At 37.4% G+C, this 21,698-nt stretch overlaps 5 protein-coding genes across 5 annotated transcripts; 4 read left to right on the top strand and 1 right to left on the bottom strand.

Moving 5' to 3' along the window:
- Positions 1-561: 561 nt before the first annotated feature.
- On the top strand, positions 562-2,753 carry LOC106295330 (probable acyl-activating enzyme 1, peroxisomal). The gene is made up of 2 exons (XM_013731204.1): positions 562-940; positions 1,114-2,753. Exons 1-2 carry the CDS (start codon positions 665-667, stop codon positions 2,566-2,568), a joined length of 1,731 nt encoding a protein of 576 aa, XP_013586658.1. The 5' UTR covers positions 562-664; the 3' UTR covers positions 2,569-2,753.
- A 1,208-nt stretch (positions 2,754-3,961) lies between these two features.
- LOC106343087 (uncharacterized protein At1g04910) lies at positions 3,962-6,776 on the top strand. Its single transcript, XM_013782216.1, has 9 exons — positions 3,962-4,408; positions 4,504-4,551; positions 4,635-4,728; positions 4,885-4,961; positions 5,038-5,126; positions 5,208-5,391; positions 5,472-5,756; positions 5,837-6,168; positions 6,237-6,776. The coding sequence occupies exons 1-9, from the start codon at positions 4,259-4,261 to the stop codon at positions 6,652-6,654; spliced, it is 1,677 nt and encodes a 558-aa protein (XP_013637670.1). The 5' UTR covers positions 3,962-4,258; the 3' UTR covers positions 6,655-6,776.
- Positions 6,777-6,818: 42 nt separating this feature from the next.
- LOC106343086 (WD repeat-containing protein DWA2) lies at positions 6,819-9,465 on the bottom strand. The gene is made up of 13 exons (XM_013782215.1): positions 9,369-9,465; positions 9,199-9,282; positions 8,989-9,121; positions 8,782-8,893; positions 8,601-8,700; positions 8,381-8,508; positions 8,086-8,155; positions 7,894-7,982; positions 7,754-7,799; positions 7,445-7,518; positions 7,283-7,356; positions 7,138-7,196; positions 6,819-7,047 (listed from the first exon to the last, which is right to left on the bottom strand). Exons 1-13 carry the CDS (start codon positions 9,411-9,413, stop codon positions 7,006-7,008), a joined length of 1,056 nt encoding a protein of 351 aa, XP_013637669.1. The 5' UTR covers positions 9,414-9,465; the 3' UTR covers positions 6,819-7,005.
- A 3,658-nt stretch (positions 9,466-13,123) lies between these two features.
- On the top strand, positions 13,124-15,343 carry LOC106344155. The gene is made up of 4 exons (XM_013783557.1): positions 13,124-14,012; positions 14,152-14,279; positions 14,349-14,572; positions 14,647-15,343. Exons 1-4 carry the CDS (start codon positions 13,196-13,198, stop codon positions 15,284-15,286), a joined length of 1,809 nt encoding a protein of 602 aa, XP_013639011.1. The 5' UTR covers positions 13,124-13,195; the 3' UTR covers positions 15,287-15,343.
- A 2,540-nt stretch (positions 15,344-17,883) lies between these two features.
- On the top strand, positions 17,884-18,408 carry LOC106344482 (glutathione S-transferase T2-like). The gene has a single exon (XM_013783853.1). It carries the CDS (start codon positions 17,884-17,886, stop codon positions 18,406-18,408), a length of 525 nt encoding a protein of 174 aa, XP_013639307.1.
- Positions 18,409-21,698: the final 3,290 nt, after the last annotated feature.

Below are 21,698 nucleotides of genomic sequence, written 5' to 3'. Positions count from 1 at the left end.
GTTATTATCCATCAAATTTATAACTTTCACTTCAATTTAATCAATGCTAAAAGAAAACAAAATGATTAAAAAATAAGAAGTTTCAGTTGCGATGAATTGTTATTTAATTATATTTTAAGTATTTTTCAAATTAGGATTTTTTATTACTATAAAAAAATATGGTAATAATTATTAACAAAAGAATAACTTATATAACAAATAGATTTTCATGTGACGTTATAAAATATGTACATATTTATATGTTTCTACTTTTGTTCGGTTTAATCTGTTATAAACCAAACTAAAATCCTACGGTTTTTATAAAATCATATCTATTCCGTTTATATGGTATATACCAAAACCACACCATATTTTTTATTTTGGTTCAGTTCAGTTTGGTACGGTTCGGTTTTACCATATTTGACAGCCCTAGTTGGCAGTGTATCTCATTTGAAGGAGAATTACACAAGCAATCAAGCAATCAAGCAATCAAGCAAGGCCCAAGAGGAGAGTTGGGCTTTCACTATTAGACAAAGCACTCATACGAAGCGAAGCACGAAGATGGAACCAAGTGGCTGATTATGTGGCCGGCCATATACATGCTCTTATCTTTTCTCCAGCAATCATTACCATTATGGATACAGCTGCCTTGTAGGATAGCTGATAAGAACTCTTTACCCCATTGATGATAAGCACTTTTCTCGCTAGAGTCTGTCTGAACGAAATCACTTTCCGGCGTACCAAAAAAAATAAAAGGAGAAAAATGGAGGGAACTATGAAGTCAACGGCCAACTACGTTCCTCTCACTCCCATCAGCTTCCTTGATCGATCCGCCGTCGTCTACGCCGACAGAACCTCCGTAGTTTACGGTCCCGTCACCTACACGTGGCGGCAGACCCGTGACCGCTGCGTCAGAGTCGCCTCCGCTCTCTCCCAACTCGGTATCTCCTCCGGCGATGTGGTCAGAACCTTTTCTTTACCTTTGTGTGCATATGCATCTTTGGAGACCCTTTTTGTATTACGTAGATCGTTTCTTATTTAAAGATTTCAAATTTCCTCAAGCTCGAAAATAAAGTTTTCGACTTTGTAATCGAAATTTTGTCGTTTAGTGATGTGTTGTCGGAATTTGATCAGGTTTCGGTGTTGGCTCCAAACGTGCCAGCTATGGTCGAGTTACATTTCGCTGTTCCCATGGCTGGAGCTTTGCTCTGTACACTCAACATCCGCCACGACTCCGCACTCGTATCCGTTTTGCTAAAACACTCAGAGACCAAAGTGCTTTTCGCAGATCATCAGTTTCTCCAAATAGCTCAGGGAGCTTGCGAGATCCTCTCCAAGAAAGGCGAGAAGGTCCCTCTTTTGGTCTTGATCCAAGAACCTCTTGTTGTTTCGGGGAACAAGAAGAGGTTGATGGAGTACGAAGATGTTGTCTCCATGGGGAAATCGAACTTCCAAGTTATAAGACCAAAGGACGAGTGTGATGCAATCTCTCTGAACTACACATCAGGCACCACTTCGAGCCCCAAGGGTGTTGTTTATAGTCACAGAGGCGCTTATTTGAATTCTCTGGCTACGGTTTTACTCAACGAAATGCACTCATCCCCTACTTACCTCTGGACTAATCCGATGTTTCACTGCAACGGCTGGTGCTTAATCTGGGGTGTTACCGCGATTGGTGGGAGTAATATATGTTTGAGGAACGTTACCGCAAAGGGTATATTCGATAACATTTGTCAACACAAGGTGACTCACATGGGAGGTGCACCAACTATACTGAACATGATCGTTAACGCTAGTGATTCCGAGAAGAAGCCGCTTCCGGGGAAGGTTTCCTTTATAACCGGTGCTGCACCGCCGCCAGCTCATGTGATTAAAAAGATGGAGGAGCTGGGGTTCTCTATGTTCCATTCGTATGGTTTAACGGAGACTTACGGACCGGGCACGGTCTGTGCGTGGAAGCCTGAGTGGGACCTTTTGCCTAGCGAAGAGCAGGCGAAAATGAAGGCAAGGCAAGGAGTGAATCATATAGGGATCGAGGAAGTCGCTGTTAAAGATCCTGTGACCTTGAGGACTTTGCCGGCTGATGGTGTGTCCATGGGTGAGGTTGTCTTCAGGGGGAACACGGTGATGAACGGTTACTTAAAGAACCCTGAAGCGACCAAGGAGTCTTTCAAAGGAGGTTGGTTTTGGAGTGGAGACTTGGGGGTTAAACACCCTGATGGTTACATAGAGCTGAAAGACAGGTCCAAAGACATTATAATCTCTGGAGGAGAGAACATAAGCTCGATCGAAGTGGAGTCTGTTCTGTTCTCTCATCCTTGTGTTCTTGAAGCAGCTGTGGTTGCGAGGCCTGATGAGTATTGGGGTGAGACTGCTTGTGCGTTTGTGAAGCTTAAAGACGGGTCTAAGGCAACGGCCGAGGAGATTATAAGCTACTGCAGGGGGAAGCTTCCGCATTATATGGCTCCGAGGAGTATTGTGTTTGAGGATCTTCCGAAAACATCGACTGGGAAAGTTCAGAAGTTTGTTCTGAGGACTAAGGCTATGGCTATGGGAAGCTTATCAAAGAAAGGAACTAGCAAGCTATGAACCGGTAAGGTTTTTTGTGTATCATGTTGGTTAAGGTAAACCGGAAATATTGTACTACAGACAATCCAAGCTGTGTCATTCTGAAATAAATGTATCATGTTCGTTTAAGATAAACCGGAATGATTATTGTGTTCTAAAATAAACCAAGTTGAAATAAATAAATAAAACACAGGTATGAAGTTGTATGGTTGTGGAAGATTAGATAGGTATGAAGTTGTATGGTTGTGGAAGATTCGATCTCTAGCATTTTCTGACTAGGAGTTGAATCTGATGGCAAGTGGTTATATTTATATTATCTTAATTACTTTACTAAATTTGTAATTGGTTACATTAAAACGTATTTCCTCTCTTTCCTAAATAGTGTTGTTTGTAGAGTTTTTTTCATATATGTTAAAAAATCATTTAAAACTAATATATTAATTTATACACTAAATATTTTTGTTCTTTCTAACTAATACACTAAATCAATATAAAAAAAACCTTAAATGTTTATTTAAATGCAAAATGACACTCTTACATTCTTTGTAAAACTAAAAGATAAAAAAAAACACTGCAAATATGAGTACTCAACTGTTATTTGACCGGCCCAATACTCGGCTATATTAGATGATCTCAGACCGTTGATAATTTCCGGTTTTGGTGAACTATATATATGGATCCAAGAATCAATAAACCGGCTCACACCAATTTTGCTCAAAGATGGTGACAACACCAAGGAAACAGAAAGACAGACAAAAAGAGTAATGATACTTTCCTCGGCGGTTCACGCAATTGTTCACTTACACTCTTTAGCAAAAGTTAAAAATCTGAAATAGTGATTCCAAATATTCTTCTTTCTACAAATAGATATGAAAAAACAAGGAAGATAATAAATGTAAAGCAAAGAGTGATACTTACACTAAAACTAACATTTCAGAGAAATGAAAAAAGAAACAAAGAAAAAAAACAAAAAAACATTTCAGAGACAGTAATGGTTTTTTAAAAAGATGTAAAGTGATTTAAAGAAACAAAACATGAAAAAAGAAACAAAGCTTGTGACTGGGCTCTGCTCTCAAAAAGATGGCCATAGTTTCCAAAAAATTGCAAAAACTCCTGATTATTGGACAATTTAAATCAATAATGAATGGTTAGTAACCAAATAATTTGCTCATGATTATGCAAAACAAGATGGTTAATGGTCCAAACAAACTAAAAATCAAAAGAGAATAACTTGCAAGAGTCAATAAATCCAGCGCACGATAATTATGATCAAAATTAAGCAGTTAATTAATCAAAAATTCAAAATGATTTAAATATATAAATTTAAAAAAAAAACAAAAAGCTGTTACCGAAGTGCTGGAGGCGGTGCCTCATTTCTTTCAGAGCCCAGAAATCTATAAGAAGTGTCCCAAAACCAAAGGATTTTTTCTTAAAAAAAAAGAAAGATATTTAATCGGTTCTCGCTGATATTTAAAAATCGAGAATCTCTTGCGGTGGTGGTGCAGATGTTGCGATTACAATAAAAGAGTTAAATCACACAATAAACAAAAAAAAAAAAAAAAACACAACATGTTGTCATCTTGATTTTCGATTTCTGAAATAAATCTTTCAAACCAGACAGTTCTATCTAATCTCAAAAGGAGAAGACTTTTGTTTCTCTCTCTCTGGCGTAGAGGCGAAGTTAACAGCGCCGCACGTAATAAGCCTTTCCATGGCTTTCCAGCGGCGGCGCTACAATTACTACAACCGTCTCCGCCGTCTCCTCCCGCTTATTTGCGGCTTCTCCGGAGCTCTTCTCATCCTCTTCGCTCTCCTCTCCGTCTTTTCCCCTCCTCCTGATGACTCCGATCGACGCATTTCCGTACTCTTTCTCCCTCTCTGTTAAGATTGTTTTAGAAGATTCTTACCTCACTTTTTTTTTTTAACGTCGTTGATTCTGTTTTAAAATTGCAGAAGCAGCAGATTAACTATGGAGTCAATGATGAGAAGAAGCACGTAGCAGTGGTGGTTTTCAGAGTTCCGGTTAGGTGTATATTGATGATATCGGATGTGTGGCGATCGATGCTAGCTTTTGGTGAAGTCTCCAGATCTTTACCGGAGGGAGATTAGATCGTGATATCTGGCGTTCTTGGAATGCTCAACTCTTTTACGGTTGCTGCAATGCAAGCACCAAGTTCCCAAGTGCGTAAAAGCTTCTTTCTTTTTTAAAAAAATTTGATGCTTGTAGATATGAAATTAGATATAGAGAGAGCATTTCTGTAACCAGTACTAAGTTAAGCTATAGAACCAGTATTAGTTTCTGAGTTCAATGGATTTAATGTTAGTTTCTTGCTGCAGATGCTAAAGCAATTACTAGAAGCGATCGGTACTTGGCAATCGCCACTAGTGGTGGTTTAAACCAACAACGAACTGGAGTAAGTGTTCCTTTCAGCTTTTTTTTTTTTTTTTTTTTTTTTTTGAGTTTGACCGTATCCAATTGACTTCTTTCAGATTGTAGATGCTGTTGTTGCTGCTCGAATCCTAAACGCTACGCTTGTTATCCCTAAGTTAGACCAGAAATCCTACTGGAAAGATGCCAGGTTCCTGCTCAGATTCTTGACAACTCAAAACTCTATGCACCTTAATAACATTATCATAAGTTTGTGCTTTTATTTACGCAGTGACTTCTCCCACATCTTCCAAGTTGATTGGTTTATATCGTTTCTCTCAAAAGATGTCAAAATCATAGAGCAGCTTCCACCTAAAAGAGGACGAACGTGGAGTCCCAGCAGAATGCGTGTTCCAAGAAAATGCAACGAGAAATGTTATATCAATCGAGTACTACCCGTTCTTCAGAAAAGGCATGTAAGTTCTCCCAATCCTTTTCCCCTTCTTACTATTTAAATTGATGCTTAAGTATCTTGTAAAAATGTTTTTGATTTCAGGCGGTTCAGTTGAATAAATTTGATTACAGACTTTCGAACAAGTTGAGAGATGATTTGCAGAAGCTGAGGTGTAGAGTAAACTACCACGCGCTTAAGTTCACTGATCCCATTCTCAAAATGGGCAACGAGTTGGTCAGAAGAATGCGGTCAAGGAGCAAGCACTACATTGCTTTACACCTTAGGTTTGAGCCTGACATGCTCGCCTTCTCGGGATGTTACTATGGTGGTGGTGACAAGGAGAAGAAAGAGTTAGGATCAATCAGAAGGAGATGGAAAACTTTACATGTTCGTGTTTGTGCCGTTCTTTTCCTATTATCTTATCAGAACGAGTTGAATATATATTGTTTTTTTATCTCTAATCTCAGGTGAATAACCCGGAAAAGCAAAGGCGACAAGGAAGATGTCCGCTTACACCAGAGGAAGTTGGATTAATGCTTAGAGCTTTAGGATATGGAAGCGATGTTCATATATATGTTGCATCAGGTGAAGTTTACGGAGGAGAAGAGTCATTAGCTCCGTTGAAAGCGCTCTTCCCACATTTCTATTCTAAAGACACTATAGCTACCAAAGAGGAGTTAGAACCCTTCTCTTCTTATTCTTCACGAATGGCTGCGTTGGACTTCCTCGTGTGCGATGAAAGCGATGTCTTTGTTACAAACAATAACGGGAACATGGCGAGAATATTAGCTGGTCGAAGGTAATAGTTTAAACCAAAAGCAGCTCTTCTTTCTTTTATGTGTGTTTATATTGGTTTTGTGATTACAGGAGATATTTTGGACATAAACCGACGATTAGACCGAATGCAAAGAAGCTGTACAAGTTGTTTCTAAGCAAAGAGAACACAACTTGGGAGGAGTTTGCTTCAAGAGTCAGAACGTTTCAGAAAGGATTCATGGGAGAGCCCAAGGAAGTCAGAGCCGGTAGAGGCGAGTTTCATGAGAATCCGTCCACTTGTATATGCGAAGCTAAGGCAAAAGAAGGAGGTATGGATTCAAGAAAACTCGGTAAGAAAAACAAAAAAGAAGGTGATGAACCGAAGGAAGATGAAGATGCGGAGTGGTCTTCAGATTATGAGGAAGACCAAACTGATTTGCATGACAGAGGGTTGTATAATGGTACGAGGCTGGATTATGAGGATATGTCTTCGGATGAGCCTGAGCTCGAAGAAATGCTGTCAGATTGATTCATTTAAAAAAGACTTAAAAAGATCATTTTACAACCCTTTTTGTTGTGGTGATATTACCTTCATCAATTTCTTCTGTACATAGGAATCCAATCCGAGGAAGAATGATTTTTTCTTTTTTAGTTTCATTTCTTTTCTTTTACTTTTTCCGACAAGAATCAGAGTGACAACAGAATATTGATACTGAAAGGAATCTGGGTGAATGATAGATAGATAGATAGATACAATAAAGATCCAAAACAAATTGTGTCAAAGAAGATTGTTGTAAATACACAAGTGCCAACTTTTTTTCCGACAAAGATTTCGATGGGTCGTGTGTGGGTCAGAGCAAAAGAGATGCTGAGCTTTTTACTAGACTCTCGGAAGGAAAGGCTTCACTGATTCGATGACGACCTATCATATACAGTATATATAAAAGCAAGAAAAGTTAATCAGATGAGTCCTGTGATTCGATAGGTTTAGAACTTAGAATAATTTACTTACCCTTCCGTCATATGATAATGATGCAAAAACCCAAGGCTCACGTGAGCTCCAAGCAAGTCCTGTGTTGTAATTAAACAGTACATGTCAGGGTGTAGTTGTTTCACAAATTAATGGTACCACTAAAACGTCTTTTAAGAGAATTTACCATAGACACTGTCTTCATAATCAGTGTATGAGTTGAGCAACAAGTTTACACGCTGACGTGTTGAACCCACAGGGCTGAGATAGATGGTAGGCAAAATATGATTCTCAACACAATGCAAATGATAATCATAGGTGGGAGGGAGGATAAGAGATTTGTAACAACCTTTCTGGGGTTTTTTCATTAGTGGATGATGCTGCAGCATACCACAAATTGACAGCTGAGTCTGTTCCTGCACTCTGTTTTACTTCAACTGATAAGTAACCACACTTTTAAATCTACATCGCGAATTAAAGAATAGGCTCTGCTTTCCCAAGCTGAAACGTAGCATGTACCGAGGGGAAAAAACATCATTCCTCACCTTGCTCAACCTATCTCAGCTAAAAAAAAACCGAGACAGCAACATACATAGCTACTATGTCGGATGATCTAATTCTTCTGTTTAAGAAACATGAAGAAGGAGAAAGAGTGTACCAGAATCAGCCCATCATACTCGGGGTTACACTTGACAGCCCATGTCCTACAAAATTTAACAGAAACATACAAATTCAGGTCTCACGCTACTAGATTCTGAAAAAAAAAGAAGAAAAAAGTTCATGTGCAAACAAACCTACCAATGTGTATGACCAGGGAGCTCTTGGACAGGAGCCTTGGCCTTCCGGAGATCCCAGACATGTATGCCAGATTCATCCTCTGCTGTAATCTACATAACCGAATGTTTATTTCATCATACTGAACCCAAAAAGAGAGTATTGTTCAGTTCAGTGCCACGGCAGTACTTTAGAGGACAAGAAAGAACTTCTTACAAGTATATGTTCTCTCTTGGGATTGTAATCAACGCCTCGTACATGAGCACGTTCAATTGAATTAACCTTCCTGTGTTGTGCAAATAACGTGTCCGTCAATATATATATACATAGGTTCGTGCGAAGAGGTACAAACAAAGCAACTAACAGTCATCTGACATCTAAATCCCATGAGCGTGAGAGTGTGTATTCATGAGTGTGAGTATAACTCAACGTGCAAAATCTTCAAAGTGAATGCAGGAAAGGCCTACGTTAATGTTACTGAGAACAGAGAAGATCAACAGAGATACCATACTTCATGGTGCGCAGGTCCCAGAACTGGACAGATGATTCACCAGTCGCTGCAACAGCATTTACATCATGTGGATCCCACGCACCACCAGATAAAGAATGTAACATCCCAGCCGAATCCTTAGACAAGACCTACACAAACCAAAGCATGTTAACTTGGGATCATGGGAAGCAAAAAGAAAAGAAAAAAAGAGCTCGTCTCTATATCCTCGTAGCTAAATAACCTCAGCAGACTTGTTCGAACAATCCAAGCTCCACAAGAAAATGTTTTGTTCATCCATGCTGATCAACTTGTCACACCTCCCAGAAGGCCACCAAAGAACACTGTCTCCAAGAGAGAGAGAGTCAGCTTCGTAAGATGTGCATAAGAAAAGAAACAAGGTCTAGACTCTGACATCAACTCACCAGTTAATCTTACCAACATGTGCATCAAGAGATGCAACAGGCTCAAGTTGTGGGGAATTCAGCTGACCATACAACTCAGGAATCTGCCAAATCGCTGCTCCAAATGATTCACCTTAACCGGATCAAACCATTTCAAGCTCCAACTTGTGATTAAACCAAGACTAATCCGAAAAAAGATAACAATTTTTTTTAAGAAACTGATGATACCAGTGGAAAAGACAGTTGAGAAAATGCGTTGATCGAAAGGGCAAGAAGCAAGGTCCCAAATCTCATTCGGATGAGAGAACAAACCCTCGCATATCAGCTCAGATCCACCAGATGACAGACGAAGAAGATGAACCTTTTTTTTTTAAGAAAAAAAAGGAGCTCTCAAATGCTGGAGATGATCAAATAGAAATCGAAGCATAGAGAAACCACCTCGTTTTCTTCTTTCAAACTTAGGGTTCCAGTGAGGAAGCTGGTGTAATCCGTATCGGCTTTCACATCCGATATACATCTCGCCTGAAACACACAAAAGATTCGTCTTTTGAAGAAGCTTTAAGGAAATTTGCGGAGAAGATCGGGAACAGGATGATAGATTCAGTCACCTGATACTTCAAGCCGTATCCAATTCCCGACGATCCTCCTTGCATTCTCGCCTGCCCTGACCACTGATTCAGTGGATGCCGATCAATTTTTATTTTGCTACTGTCATCGATTCTAATGGGCTTTACCCAATTTCTAAATAATAAGATATAGAGGCCCACTTTTCATCCTTCCAATTTTAGTACTACTACTCTCAGTCATACACAAGTCGATCAAAACATTATCTAGACTAATTAAATATTTCATAAGCAAATTCGTAAAACCAATATCAAGAAAAAAAAGATATCACAAGTTAGGTCAGCTAGAGACCGTTGTATGATCACCGAAAAAACATCAGATCGTGGATGTTATCATCACGTTGTTTTTGTATCTGTAAATGGTTAAAATTATCATTACGTTTGGTACAACGTCTTAGCGGCGGAGTCACATGAGACAAGGCACGTGATGCTTTCATGATCTTATGAACGTTATTTAAAAATGATACTTTATTTGTTTGCTTCAAAAGAATACATGATATCTGTTTTATCTGATATTTTCGTAAGCCATGGATTTAAAAAAGTAATAATTTAGATTGCTAAATGTATATTAGAAAGAAACAGTAAGGTAAGCAAGAATGTTTGCCGACCCTGAAAAAAACTAGGAATGGATTCAACGCTCGTGGTTGATAAATTATTATCAAATGTTGTAGGACAACTGTCCTTTTCTTATAGTTTTCCGGATATAGGTACGGGAAAATTTGGATAATTACTCTTATATGGGATTTTAATTTGAAAAATACGTCTTTATTTAATTTTTTTTTTTTTAAATTACACTTCTGTATAAGTAAAAAGACGTAATTGTCCAATCTAAATATTTATAGTTATTATGATATTTTTGTTAATTATCTGTGTAAGTTTCTATTAAAGTATATTTTACATTTTTATGATAAAAAGAAAATCGACAAATATCTTCTCCATGTTCCTGTTTTTTTCTCGTGTTTTCAAAATTGAAATTCTAAGATAATAATTATCAAAAAGTAACGAGATCTTTTTCATAGAAATCTGGGTATATGTGTTTCAGCAAAGAATGTATACACGGTGGATTCAGATGATATTTTTCATCGATAAGCAAGAGGTTCTTTCAATATATGCTTAAAGATTTTGTTCTCCTAATTCTTCAAACCAAATTTTATGTAAAAAGAATTTCTTTAAACAAAATTTGTTTTGTTTTTAATATTGCCCTAGATTTTTTTTTTCTGAAACTCATATTGCCCTAGATTATACTTTGTGTGTGTTTTTTTTTGGAACGTAGATGCATGAAGAATGTGAATTGCTGTTGAAAAAATAGAATGTAAATTGCTGTGAATTGTCATCGGATTTGTTTTGGAAAAGGTTTGTTTATATAAATATAAAAAACAAAAGATATATTAAAGCTGTTTTAGAATATTAGCTACTAAATATTATGTTTATCCAAAACATAACTAATAACACTATTATTTCGAATTTATATTTTATTTATTGAAATAATTTTAATTAGAATTTGGAGAAAATTGTCTTATCACTTGTAAGAAAGTGTAGTTTTCAAAAAATAATAAAACAAGTGTATTTTTCAAAATTCAAACTTCAAACAGAGTAATTTTCAAATTATCCCGGTAGGTATTGGTAAGTTGATAAATAGTTTTTTTGTATAATACGCATGGGAATATTGTTATAAGAATTTAAGCGAAAAAAAAAAAAAATATATATATATATATATATTGTAATAAGAAAAGTAGTGATAAGATGACAAAATTGGAGGATGTGGATCTCCACCATCCCCAGAAAAGAAACATTCCTTTGCTTCACTAAAAAAAATATAAAGAAAAGTTTCTTCTTTTGAGATATGGGCTCGTTTATGAAGAAGATCCTCGTGCATTCTTTATTTTAGTTTCAGCTTTTTTATTTCGTCCTATCTTCTCAAAAGCCTCAAAACCAAAAAAAGTTCCAACTCTCACTCTAACTCGAGAACTTTTTAGCTAAGACGTGCGCAGAGGCTCGTTTATGCACATTCTTCTGTATATGGTTTTAGATGAATGGGTTAGGTTAGTGTATTTGACATGAATTGCATGGTATTTAGGGTTCAATTATATTTTATGCACTTATGTAGAATTAATATTTTGGACTATTATATTATATCATGTAGTTCCAATCATTTATATATAATATTAGAAGGAGAATCTTCCGAACAACAGTTTGTTTGAAAATATTGTTATGGTAATCAGTAAATTGCTTGAATAGCTAGATACACCATACATTTAACTGAAAAGAAATAGATACATATACGAACCGAAAAGGAAAAGATGTCAGTCCCTCTACTTTCAGTCGAGGTCCACCATGTTCTAACTTAACACTTAGTCAATTGGGAGCAAGAGTAATTAACCACAGCATATGGTAAACATTTTTGTGCATTGTTCCGCTAAAAATGCAACATTTATAAAGATTTTTCGCCAATATTTGTTGGTATAGTATGTAAGTGCATGTGAATAAACAAAAAAATTTACGTTTCGAAATCTAAATTGTTAGAATACTACAAAAGAAAAGGCAAAATGCATACCAATGACTTAAAAATATGTAGATAATTTCATCTTATGATATTAATGAGAGGTGTAGTGTACGTAACCGCATCTCCGGTGGCACACAAAAATTATCTCTATATTTCACTGTAAAATAGTGTAACTCTATTATAAAGTTGAACATGCTCTAATGATTCACTGTATAATAGAGTAACTATATGTATAATAGAGTAAAATATAAAGTAATATTACGTTTTTACTCCAAATATAGAGTAAAAGAATAATATTATTTTATATTTCACTCTATTATAGAATAACTCTATTATAGAGTGAACCATTGGAACAAATTCAATTTTATTATAAAATTATTTTATTTTAGAGTGAAATGTAGAGAAATTTTTTTGTGTACCATTGGAGATGATTTAAAGCACATGATATAAATTTGTATAAGTTACGAAAATGTGGGAGATTATATTGTAGATATTAGAATGTAGGGTTAATATCTTCAAAACTTCAATTTCGTGAGTTTTGAGTTCATAGGGGAAAATGGATTTAAATATGTGCATGTTATTGTGAGCATGCACTTTTCGAACATGATATCATTATGAAATATAGTACGGTAACACTTACGTTACTTTGAATCTCAAACCTTTTTAGTTTTAACTTTTTAACTTTTTTTACCTTTAACTTTTCAAAACCACGTCTTTTTCCACTTTCTATGCTTCAATGATTCCCATAGTTGAATACTGCACGGTTCTTAATAACTAGCTTCATATGTCCATTCTTCTACGAGGAAAACGGCTCTTATTTTTAATCATAATCATTTATTTTTTTTAGCATCAATCATAACCATCTGCTTATATATGAAAGTGTACTGCGATATAAATGTCCTTTTGAAATGTAGTAATGCGTTATATACTTGCCGTATACTAGGATTAGACTCATGAACGTAGGAAAGACGGACTAATTTAGCCAACTCAGAGACAATCTAACGTATAAGACGGCAATACTATAAACTGAAATATTCAGACGTCTATAGGAAATTAGCTTGAAAATTCAGTTTACTAACTATATTTAAAAGTAAGAAAAGAACTGAAGGATAATTAATTAATTTTGTCAATTTCTTAAGTTGAATATCTTTTTAGAAAAAAATTAAACTAAAACTAAAAAATCAGAAAATATATGTTATTTATGGTCTTAAAACTCAACTCATTTTGCTCTCTAAAATTCACTAACGGATAAATAACATTGATGTCCCATCCGAGTTTTTGAAACACACAACTCCCTCCGACGACCGTTATGGGCTGCTCACCCTCAAAGCTCGACGGTTTACCAGCCGTAGCTCTATGCCGCGACCGCTGCAACTCACTAGAGGAGACGCTCCGCCGTAGCTACGCACTAGCCGACGCTCACTCCGCTTATCTCCTCTCTCTAAACACAGTCGGTCCAGCTCTCCACAGATTCTTCGACCAAGCCGTCGAGTCTCCGCCGGAGGCTGACTCCGAAGCCAACGAGTCTCGAGACACGTCTTCGCCGGAATCATCTTCCCCGACTCACTCCGTCGTGAGCACCAGCTCAGACTCCGATCTGCCTCCAAAATTCGATTCCGACTGCGAGGAAGATGGAAACAAAGGTATGGATTGTCATCTCTTTAGATGTCATACCAATCACGAACCGTTCCACTCCCGGAATTACGAATCCGGCATTAACACGCCGCCGCCGCCGCCGCCGAGTACCAACGCTTGGGATTTCATCAACTTCTTCGAGAGCTATGAGTTTCCGTACAACACGAATCTTAAGGAGTTGAAGGATAAAGAGACCACTCGCTGCAATGATGAAGATAAGCCAAAGAAGAAAAATGCTCCTATTCGCAAAAACGATGACAAGATTAGAAGAGAGGAAGAGAAGTGTGTCCTAAAAATCTTAGAGAAGAAGAAGAAACTTAAACCGGAGAAAACCAGAGAACCAAAGGATCAAAAAGTTTCGTCGGATTTCTCAGAAGTCACAAAGCAATGGCAGGAGATGTTCAAGAAAGCTTCAGAAGCAGGGAGTGAGGTTTCAAAGATGCTCGACACTTCCAGGTTCAGATATTACCAGAAAACCTCAGTTTATCAAGGTAATATGTTTGGACGAAACTAATACTACATGATGTGGTTTTTGGGCCTGTGGGATTACGGGTTTTTGCTCGAAACCTCCTGGACGCATGTCTCTCTCTCTAACAACTTCTGATTCTGTTTTGTGTTTTTCGATATCAGCTTCTTCAAACGTACTTTACGCAAAGAAGATGGCTCCAGTGGAAGATTTTGTATCTAGTTTCAGTAATCTTTCATCTACTCTGACGAAACTTTTCATGTGGGAGAAGAAACTGTACCAAGAAGTCAAGGTAAGTTAAAAAAACTGTTGAATGATTTTAAGACAAAACATAGTGTTTTATGTTACTTGTTACTTACAGGCTGAGGAGAAACTCCGCACATCTCACATAAAGAGATGCAAAAAACTGAGGAGACTGGAAGGGAAAAGTACAGATCCAAGCAAAATCGAAGCCATTCGTTCTTCGATTCAGTGTTTGTCTACAAGAATAACAGTCTCTATCCAAATGATAGACAACATATGCCTTATGATAAACAAGCTACGCGATGAAGAACTCTGGTCCCAGATTAAAGAATTGATCCGCAGGTTAACTCAACTACCTTTTTTTACCATTAGTTTTATTTCGAGTAAACTCAGCTTTTTTTACTGTCTCAAATTAGGTTGTCTGAGATGTGGAGCTCTATGCTAGAATGTCACAGTAGACAATCCCGAGTAATCGCAGAGGCTAAGAAGTTTGATAAGATGACATTTAAGGGAAACCTAGACATATCTCAGCTTGAGCTTGCCATGGAACTGAAACTGGAGCTGAGAAACTGGAAACAAAGCTTATCTAACTGGATAGATGCTCAGGATCAGTATGTTAAGGCCTTAAACAGTTGGCTAATGCGCTGTCTGAAGCAAGAGCCTCAAGAACCAACACCAGATCTCTCAGAAGAGCCACCATTGTTTGGAGCTGTTAACAGCTGGTCTCAGTCTCTTGGGAGATCAGATGGAGAAAAGGAATTTACGGAAGCGGTTTACGCGCTCTTGATGCAGATAAGCCGTCTGGTGGAGAAACGGAGGATGGAGTTGGAGGAGCAGAGGAAGGTTAATGGAGGGGATAAGGATGTAGAGAGGAAACTTGTGACGTTAGAGAAGGAAGAGCAGACGATGCAGAGGAAGATGAAGACAGTACCATCTGTTGAACTAATGGGGAGTTTGAATCCGAAGGCCAACATGGAGGAGATTTTCAAATGTATGGAGAAGTTATCTACAAACTTGAAGCAGAGTTATGAGGAGGTAGTCTTGATGTGCACGTAATGCTCTGTTTTGTTTTAGTTCTTATAAATTATTCTATCTATTTTTTCTCTTGTTCTTATAGAATTTTAAATTTACTTTTTGGTTTTGGAAATTTAGGCATTTATTCTCTTTAATATTTTTTTATAGTAAGATATATTCGAATTATGAAATGAGCTTAAGGTTCAAGTCAAACAAGACTTAGAACATGATTATCGCCGGTGCTCAAGGAGGTTCTTAAGAAAATAAGCTCACTTAATTAAATGTAAACTAAATTAATAGGAGATAATCGATCCTCATTTTGGCATTTTGGGGACCGATTTTAACGTGGGTTTTCTTCCACGTGTCAGATAGAAAATGCCTCTGTTTTTTATTACTTTTTTTCTTTTCTCTTTTTCTTCTTTCGTTTCGTTTCGTTTTCTCGTTTTCTCCGCAAGAAAGACCGCCGTCTCCTCCTTCTTCTCTTCTATTCGCCGTCAGAGGAACGATGACAATCCACCACGATCGACAATTCTCTCAGTTCTCACGGCGTTTCCTCCGTCTTCTCTCATCTTCGCCGTCAGAGGAACGATGGAAACCCACCACGATCGACAACTCTCTGGGTCTCCTCCGTCTTCTCTCATCTTTTCTTATCTTAAAAAAATGTTTAATAATTTTTTTTTAAGAACCTTAGTTAAGAAACTCTCATTGAACCATTCAAAATGGAAGTTTCTTAACTAAAGTTCTTAGATTATTTTTATTAATTAAAAAGTCATTAAGAAACCCATAAAGAGTGATAGGGATAAACATGCTCTCAGAGGTGTTGTTGCGCTCCCAAAGCTCCAATACTCTGTCTTACAACGTGAAAGAAGTCCATGCACCCTTTGTCACCATGTTCTTGTCTTTCCTCTTTCGCGTTGTAGATGAAACACTCTCTTCGTCTAATCACGTTTTCTGCACTTAGAGCACGTTTATAGGCAACTCTTAACCTCGTGCCTTAGGTTAATTAATCAAAAAAAAAAAGGAAAACACGGAGTAAAATGAAGGGACGTTCCTTAATTAAGTATTTGAAGACACGTTCCTTGGTGCGACGTGTCACACCTGTATTGGGTAGAGGAACGGTGAAGTTCTTGTTTCTTTCTCTCTTCTCTTTCTCTTCTCGTTTGCTCCGCAAAGGCCACGAAAATGGCGATTGTTTCGCCCTCTCGGTGGAGGTCGTCGACGTCTACAGGGATTTCTCTCGTCGATGAAGGGCAACGGCGATTTCTCTCTCTCGTTGCTCTCCTCGACGAAGAAAACGGCGATTGCTCTCTCTCGGTGCTCTCCTCGACGAAACGGCGATTCCTCTCCCTCGCGGTGGCTTTCGTCGAGGAAAGAAGACGATGAACTCTCAATCAGTGGCTATCTCTCTCTCTCCTGGTGGCTCTCTGAAACGGCAATTGTTTCTGAAGGGAATCAAAAGGTAGCGTCTCTTTGATTCTTTGAACTATGCATGTTTTGATTCTTGTTTGTTTTCTCAACGGGATCGAAAGGTAAATCGTTTCTAATTTTCCTTTCATTTTTTTCTGTGTTTGTGTCGCTTCACAGATGGATCAAGACGCATGATCCAGGATTGAGCTGGAGGCGTGAAGTGGGCACAAAACCTGTCTCTTTGGCAGGCAAAACCGCAAATCGCAAAGGTACTTTATCTTTGATCTTTCTAGTTGTGTAAACGTTTCTCTTTGCTCTGATAAAGTGGATTGCGAATGTGAATGTGATTTTAATTATAGTTTGGAATGTGATTGTGATTTATGTTGCAGAGGATTACATATAATTCTTTGTAATGGTTTTGATTTGTTTCTGTTTTTGTTTTGTCTTATGGTTGTTTGATCAAGATGCTTGATCCAGTTGGTGAGACAAAAACGAAGATGCCTACCATCGTTCATACAGGTAAATCACTCTCTTTACTCTGCGCAATTGGATAAAGTGTTTGTTAGGAATGAATTAACTTGTGGGTCAGTGTTTGGTTAGATAATAAATTGATGTTTGCCGTGGTTAGATAGAAATCAGATTATGGTTGTCATAGGTAATAAATACTTTTTATGGTTAGATAGAAATGAATGGATTACATTAATGAAATTGTGGATAAAAGTCTTATCGTTCTTCTCTTCAATGCGTTGAAGCATCTCTTCAATGCGCTGAAGCTTCCCTTCCCACTTTCTCATCTATTAAAGTCTGTCCTTCTCCTCTGTCTTCAATACATTTCTCACCGTGTTCTTCCCTTTCCACTTTCTCATCTCTCTTATTATCTTTCTCTCTTCCTTGAGCTTGCTTCCGAAATGGATTCTTATCCATCTTCCCAAACCTCAAAATTTGTTGACTTACCTAATAGCCAACAAAGCATTTCGTTTGGTAACTATGAAGATAGTGTCTCACAAGCTTCATCACAAGCTGTTGGAACCGAAGATGGTGGAGATACTGGTACACAGCGTAGAGAACGGCGGAAGTGGACGCATGCGGGTGATATTGTCCTCATTAGCTCGTGGCTTAACACAAGCAAAGATGTTGTGGTTAGCAATGAGCAAATATTAAGCACTTTCTGGTCAAGAGTAGCAGTTTATTACTCGGCAAGTCGTCAAGATGGTGAGGGCCAGAGATAGGTCATGCATTGCAAGCAATGTTGGCACAAGATCAATGATCTTGTGTGCAAATTCTGTGGCGCCTACGAAGCTGCAAGCAGGGAGAAGACCAGCGGTCAAAACGAGAATGATGTGCTCAAATTAGCACATCAAATATTCTACACGAACCATAACAAGAAATTCTTCCTCGAATATGCTTGGAAAGAGCCGAGGAATGACCAGAAGTGGTGTGAGGCAGTGTTTGCTAAAAACGAAGGAAGTTCTAAAAAAAGAAAGTATGAAGACGGTGGAGATTCTTCAAGCTCTCAACCAACTGACATGAAGCGTCCACCCGGTGTAAAAGCGTCAAAGGCCCGTGGTAAGAAGCCAGTGGCTGAGGAGAAAGCGATGAAGGAGTTTGAGACAATGTGGTCACAACATGATCTCGCCCAGAAAGAACGCTTGTCTAAGATGAGACTACTGGACAGTCTGATCGTCAAGAAAGAACCTCTCGTTGAGTATGAAGAAGAGCTCAAGAAGAAGCTGATTAATGAGTTATTGTTGTCTTAGTTTAAGTTACTTTGTTCTATTCTGTTGAAGTTAATGTTCTGTTCTCTTGAATTTCCATGTTCTGTTCTCTTTTAAATGTTTCTTGTAATGTTTTATGTGGTTCATGTTTATGATAAAATATTTCCTGTTAAATGTTCTGTTTTAAGTTTCTTGAAGTTTCATATTTTGTGCTTGTTAATGGTAAAATGTTTCTTGAAGTTTCATATTTTGTTAGGTTTCTGTAGTCTTATAAATGTTCTTCTTCATCTTGCAGGCTGCGTAGATATTTGGAGCAAAGAAGACAGAGGTCACGGGTTTGTTGTTGACAGAGGTCACGGCTGTAAAAGACAGAGGTCACGGCTGTAAAAGATGGTGCTTGTTGTTGTTTTGTTGTTGTCTTGTTGCAGGCTGCGTAGATGTTGTTGTTTTGTTGTCACAGGTTTGTTGTTGTCACGGTTTTTTTGTCAAGGTTGTGTAGTGGTCAAGGGTTAATGTTGTTGTTTTGTGGTCACGAGAGTGTGTAAAGATGGTGTCTTCTTGTCTGTATTGTTTTGTATTCTTGTCAATTGAACAGAGGTCACGAGAGTGTTGTTTACATGTTGTTGATATAAAGAACACGGACTTATAAATTGTTGAATATTGCATCACACACACACTTATACATTGGTTTGTATTGTCACCATTCTCTCCATTCTCGTTTTAAAAAAATTCTATCTCTTCTTTCATCTATCTCTTCTCATCGTTGTCTCATGGCATTTTGAATCAAACCAAAAATTCTATCTCTTCTCATCATTCTCTCCATTCTCGTTCAAACCAAACCTTTTTCTATCTTGTAACCAAAACTCAAACCAAAACTCAAACCATCTTTTAATCATCTCATGGCATCTTCATCTCAAGACACTTATGGTCATGAAGAAGCTTTCGAGGATAACGAGGATTCGTTTGATGAAGCTTTCGAGGATAACGAGGATTCGTTTGATGAAGCTTTCGATCAATATTTTGATCAACGTTTCGATCAAGTATTTAAGAATTTGTGCAATACTTATGGTCATCAAGAAGGGCAAAAAAAAACAAGAAAGAGACGAGAATTTATTGAAAGAAACCGTGAAGAAGGTCATCTTCGATTATGGAATGATTATTTCAGTGACGCTCCAACATATCCTCAAAATCTATTTCGACGACGATTTAGAATGAACAAGCCATTGTTCATGCGTATTGTTGATCGCCTCTCCAATGAAGTTCAATTCTTTCGTCAAAAAGCAAGACGTTACCGGAAGATTTGGTCTCTCCCCACTTCAAAAGTGTACACCAGCTATTCCTGTGTTGGCATACGGTTCTGCGCTTGATGCGGTCGACGAATACCTCCGGCTCGGTGCAACTACTACTCGGTTATGTGTGGAATATTTCGTGGAAGCAATAAGAAATTTGTTCAGCGATGAGTACCTAAGAAGACCAACAATGGAAGATCTTCAACGTCTACTTCATATTGGAGAGCTTCGGAGATTTCCCGGGATGATCGGAAGCCTCGATTGTATGCATTGGGAGTGGAAGAATTCTCCCACCGCTTGGAAAGGGCAATATTCTCGTGGTTCGGGAAAACCCACAATCGTTTTAGAGGCGGTTGCTTCATATGATCTCTGGATATGACATGCGTTTTTTGGACCTCGAGGTACCTTAAATGATATCAATGTTCTTGATCGCTCACCTGTTTTTGATGATATAATAAATGGTCGAGCTCCGCAAGTGAATTTCTCGGTCAACGGAAGATAGTATGATTTGGCTTACTATCTCACTGATGGTATTTATCCGAAATGGACAACTTTTATCCAATCTATTCCAATTCCACAAGGGCCAAAAACAGTTTTATTTGCTCAACGTCAAGAAGCTGCCCGAAAAGATGTCGAGCGTGCTTTCGGAGTCTTGCAAGCTCGATTTGCCATTGTTAAAAATCCAGCACTTTCTTGGGATAAAGTCAAGATCGGGGAGATTATGAGAGCATGTATCATATTCCATAATATGATAGTAGAAAACGAACGAGGTGAATACACTCAATACGATGTTTCGGATTTCCAACAAGGAGAGAAGGCAGCGGAAGTTCACATGTTGATCTCACATTTTCTACAGATATCCGTACAAATATCGCCAATGAGATGGGTGTTCGAACAAGAATGCGTGATAGACAAGCGCATCAACAACTGAAAAGTGATATGGTTCAACATTTATGGCGTAAATTTGGACGTGATCAAGATAACAGCTGAACTTCGATGCCGCTTTAGTAATCTTTGTTTTAATGTTTTTATTTTAAAATCTATGTTTAAATTGTTATGTTTAACTTTTTTTTATTTAATAAATAAATTTTATCTTTTAATAAAAATTATGTTTAAATTTAAATTTAATATTTTTTATTGTTAAGAACTTTAATTAAGAAACAACCAATAAACCAGTATAATTAAGTGTATCTTAACAATGTTTCTTAACTTAATGATAATAGTTAAAAAGTCATTATGCCCCACTCAAGAACCACTCTAAGAGTTTTGCCGATGACCACCCACAATGGGGTGTTGAAACACTTTATCAACTGTTGAAAGTGATACAATAAGTGTGTTGAAGAAATGTTGTTATCTACGTGGTATACTCATCTGTTGTAAAGTTTCAACAGCTGAAAAAATTAAAATTGGGGTCCGCTTTGCCACTTGTCACAAAATGGTTGGCTTGAACATTTGGAGCGTGTGTACACGCGCACGGAATATCACAATTTTTTTTTTTTTTTTTTTTTAAAATCTGGATAAGATTTAAATACTGTCTCCTGATTGACTGTGCAGATTACTTTTGATTTTTTTTCTCACCCAATAATTAAAACGCAATTTTTATATAATAAAACTTTTTTGAAAAAAATAAAAATTATATCAAAATTCAAGGTTTTGTTTCCTCTATAAATAGAGACCACTTTCATCTCATTTCGACATAGAAAAAAAACATTATTTTTCATTATAATCAACTATTTTAATATTTTAAACCTTCTTTTTTGTTAAATGGATGCCAATAATAATACTTTTAACAATCAAAACTCTTCTAATTTTCTCTTAAATTTCCAAAATCCCAACAATTATCAATTTCAGAACCAAACTTCCAATCAACCCCAAAATTTGCCAAATTATGGTTTCTCACCAAATTTCATGCAATCATCTGTCCCGAATTATCCTCCAAATTATGGATCGATGATGCAATATTTTTCTCAAATACCTCATGTTTCTTCTACTCCAACGGGTGAGGAAAATGTTCTGAGAACAGCTGAATTTCCCAAATTTTCT

This window comes from Brassica oleracea, chromosome C5 (assembly GCF_000695525.1).
Source record: "Brassica oleracea var. oleracea cultivar TO1000 chromosome C5, BOL, whole genome shotgun sequence".
NCBI classification, from domain to species: domain Eukaryota; kingdom Viridiplantae; phylum Streptophyta; class Magnoliopsida; order Brassicales; family Brassicaceae; genus Brassica; species Brassica oleracea.
The sequence above is the reverse complement of the archived record's forward strand: the minus strand, read 5'-3'. Positions and strand labels throughout refer to the sequence as shown.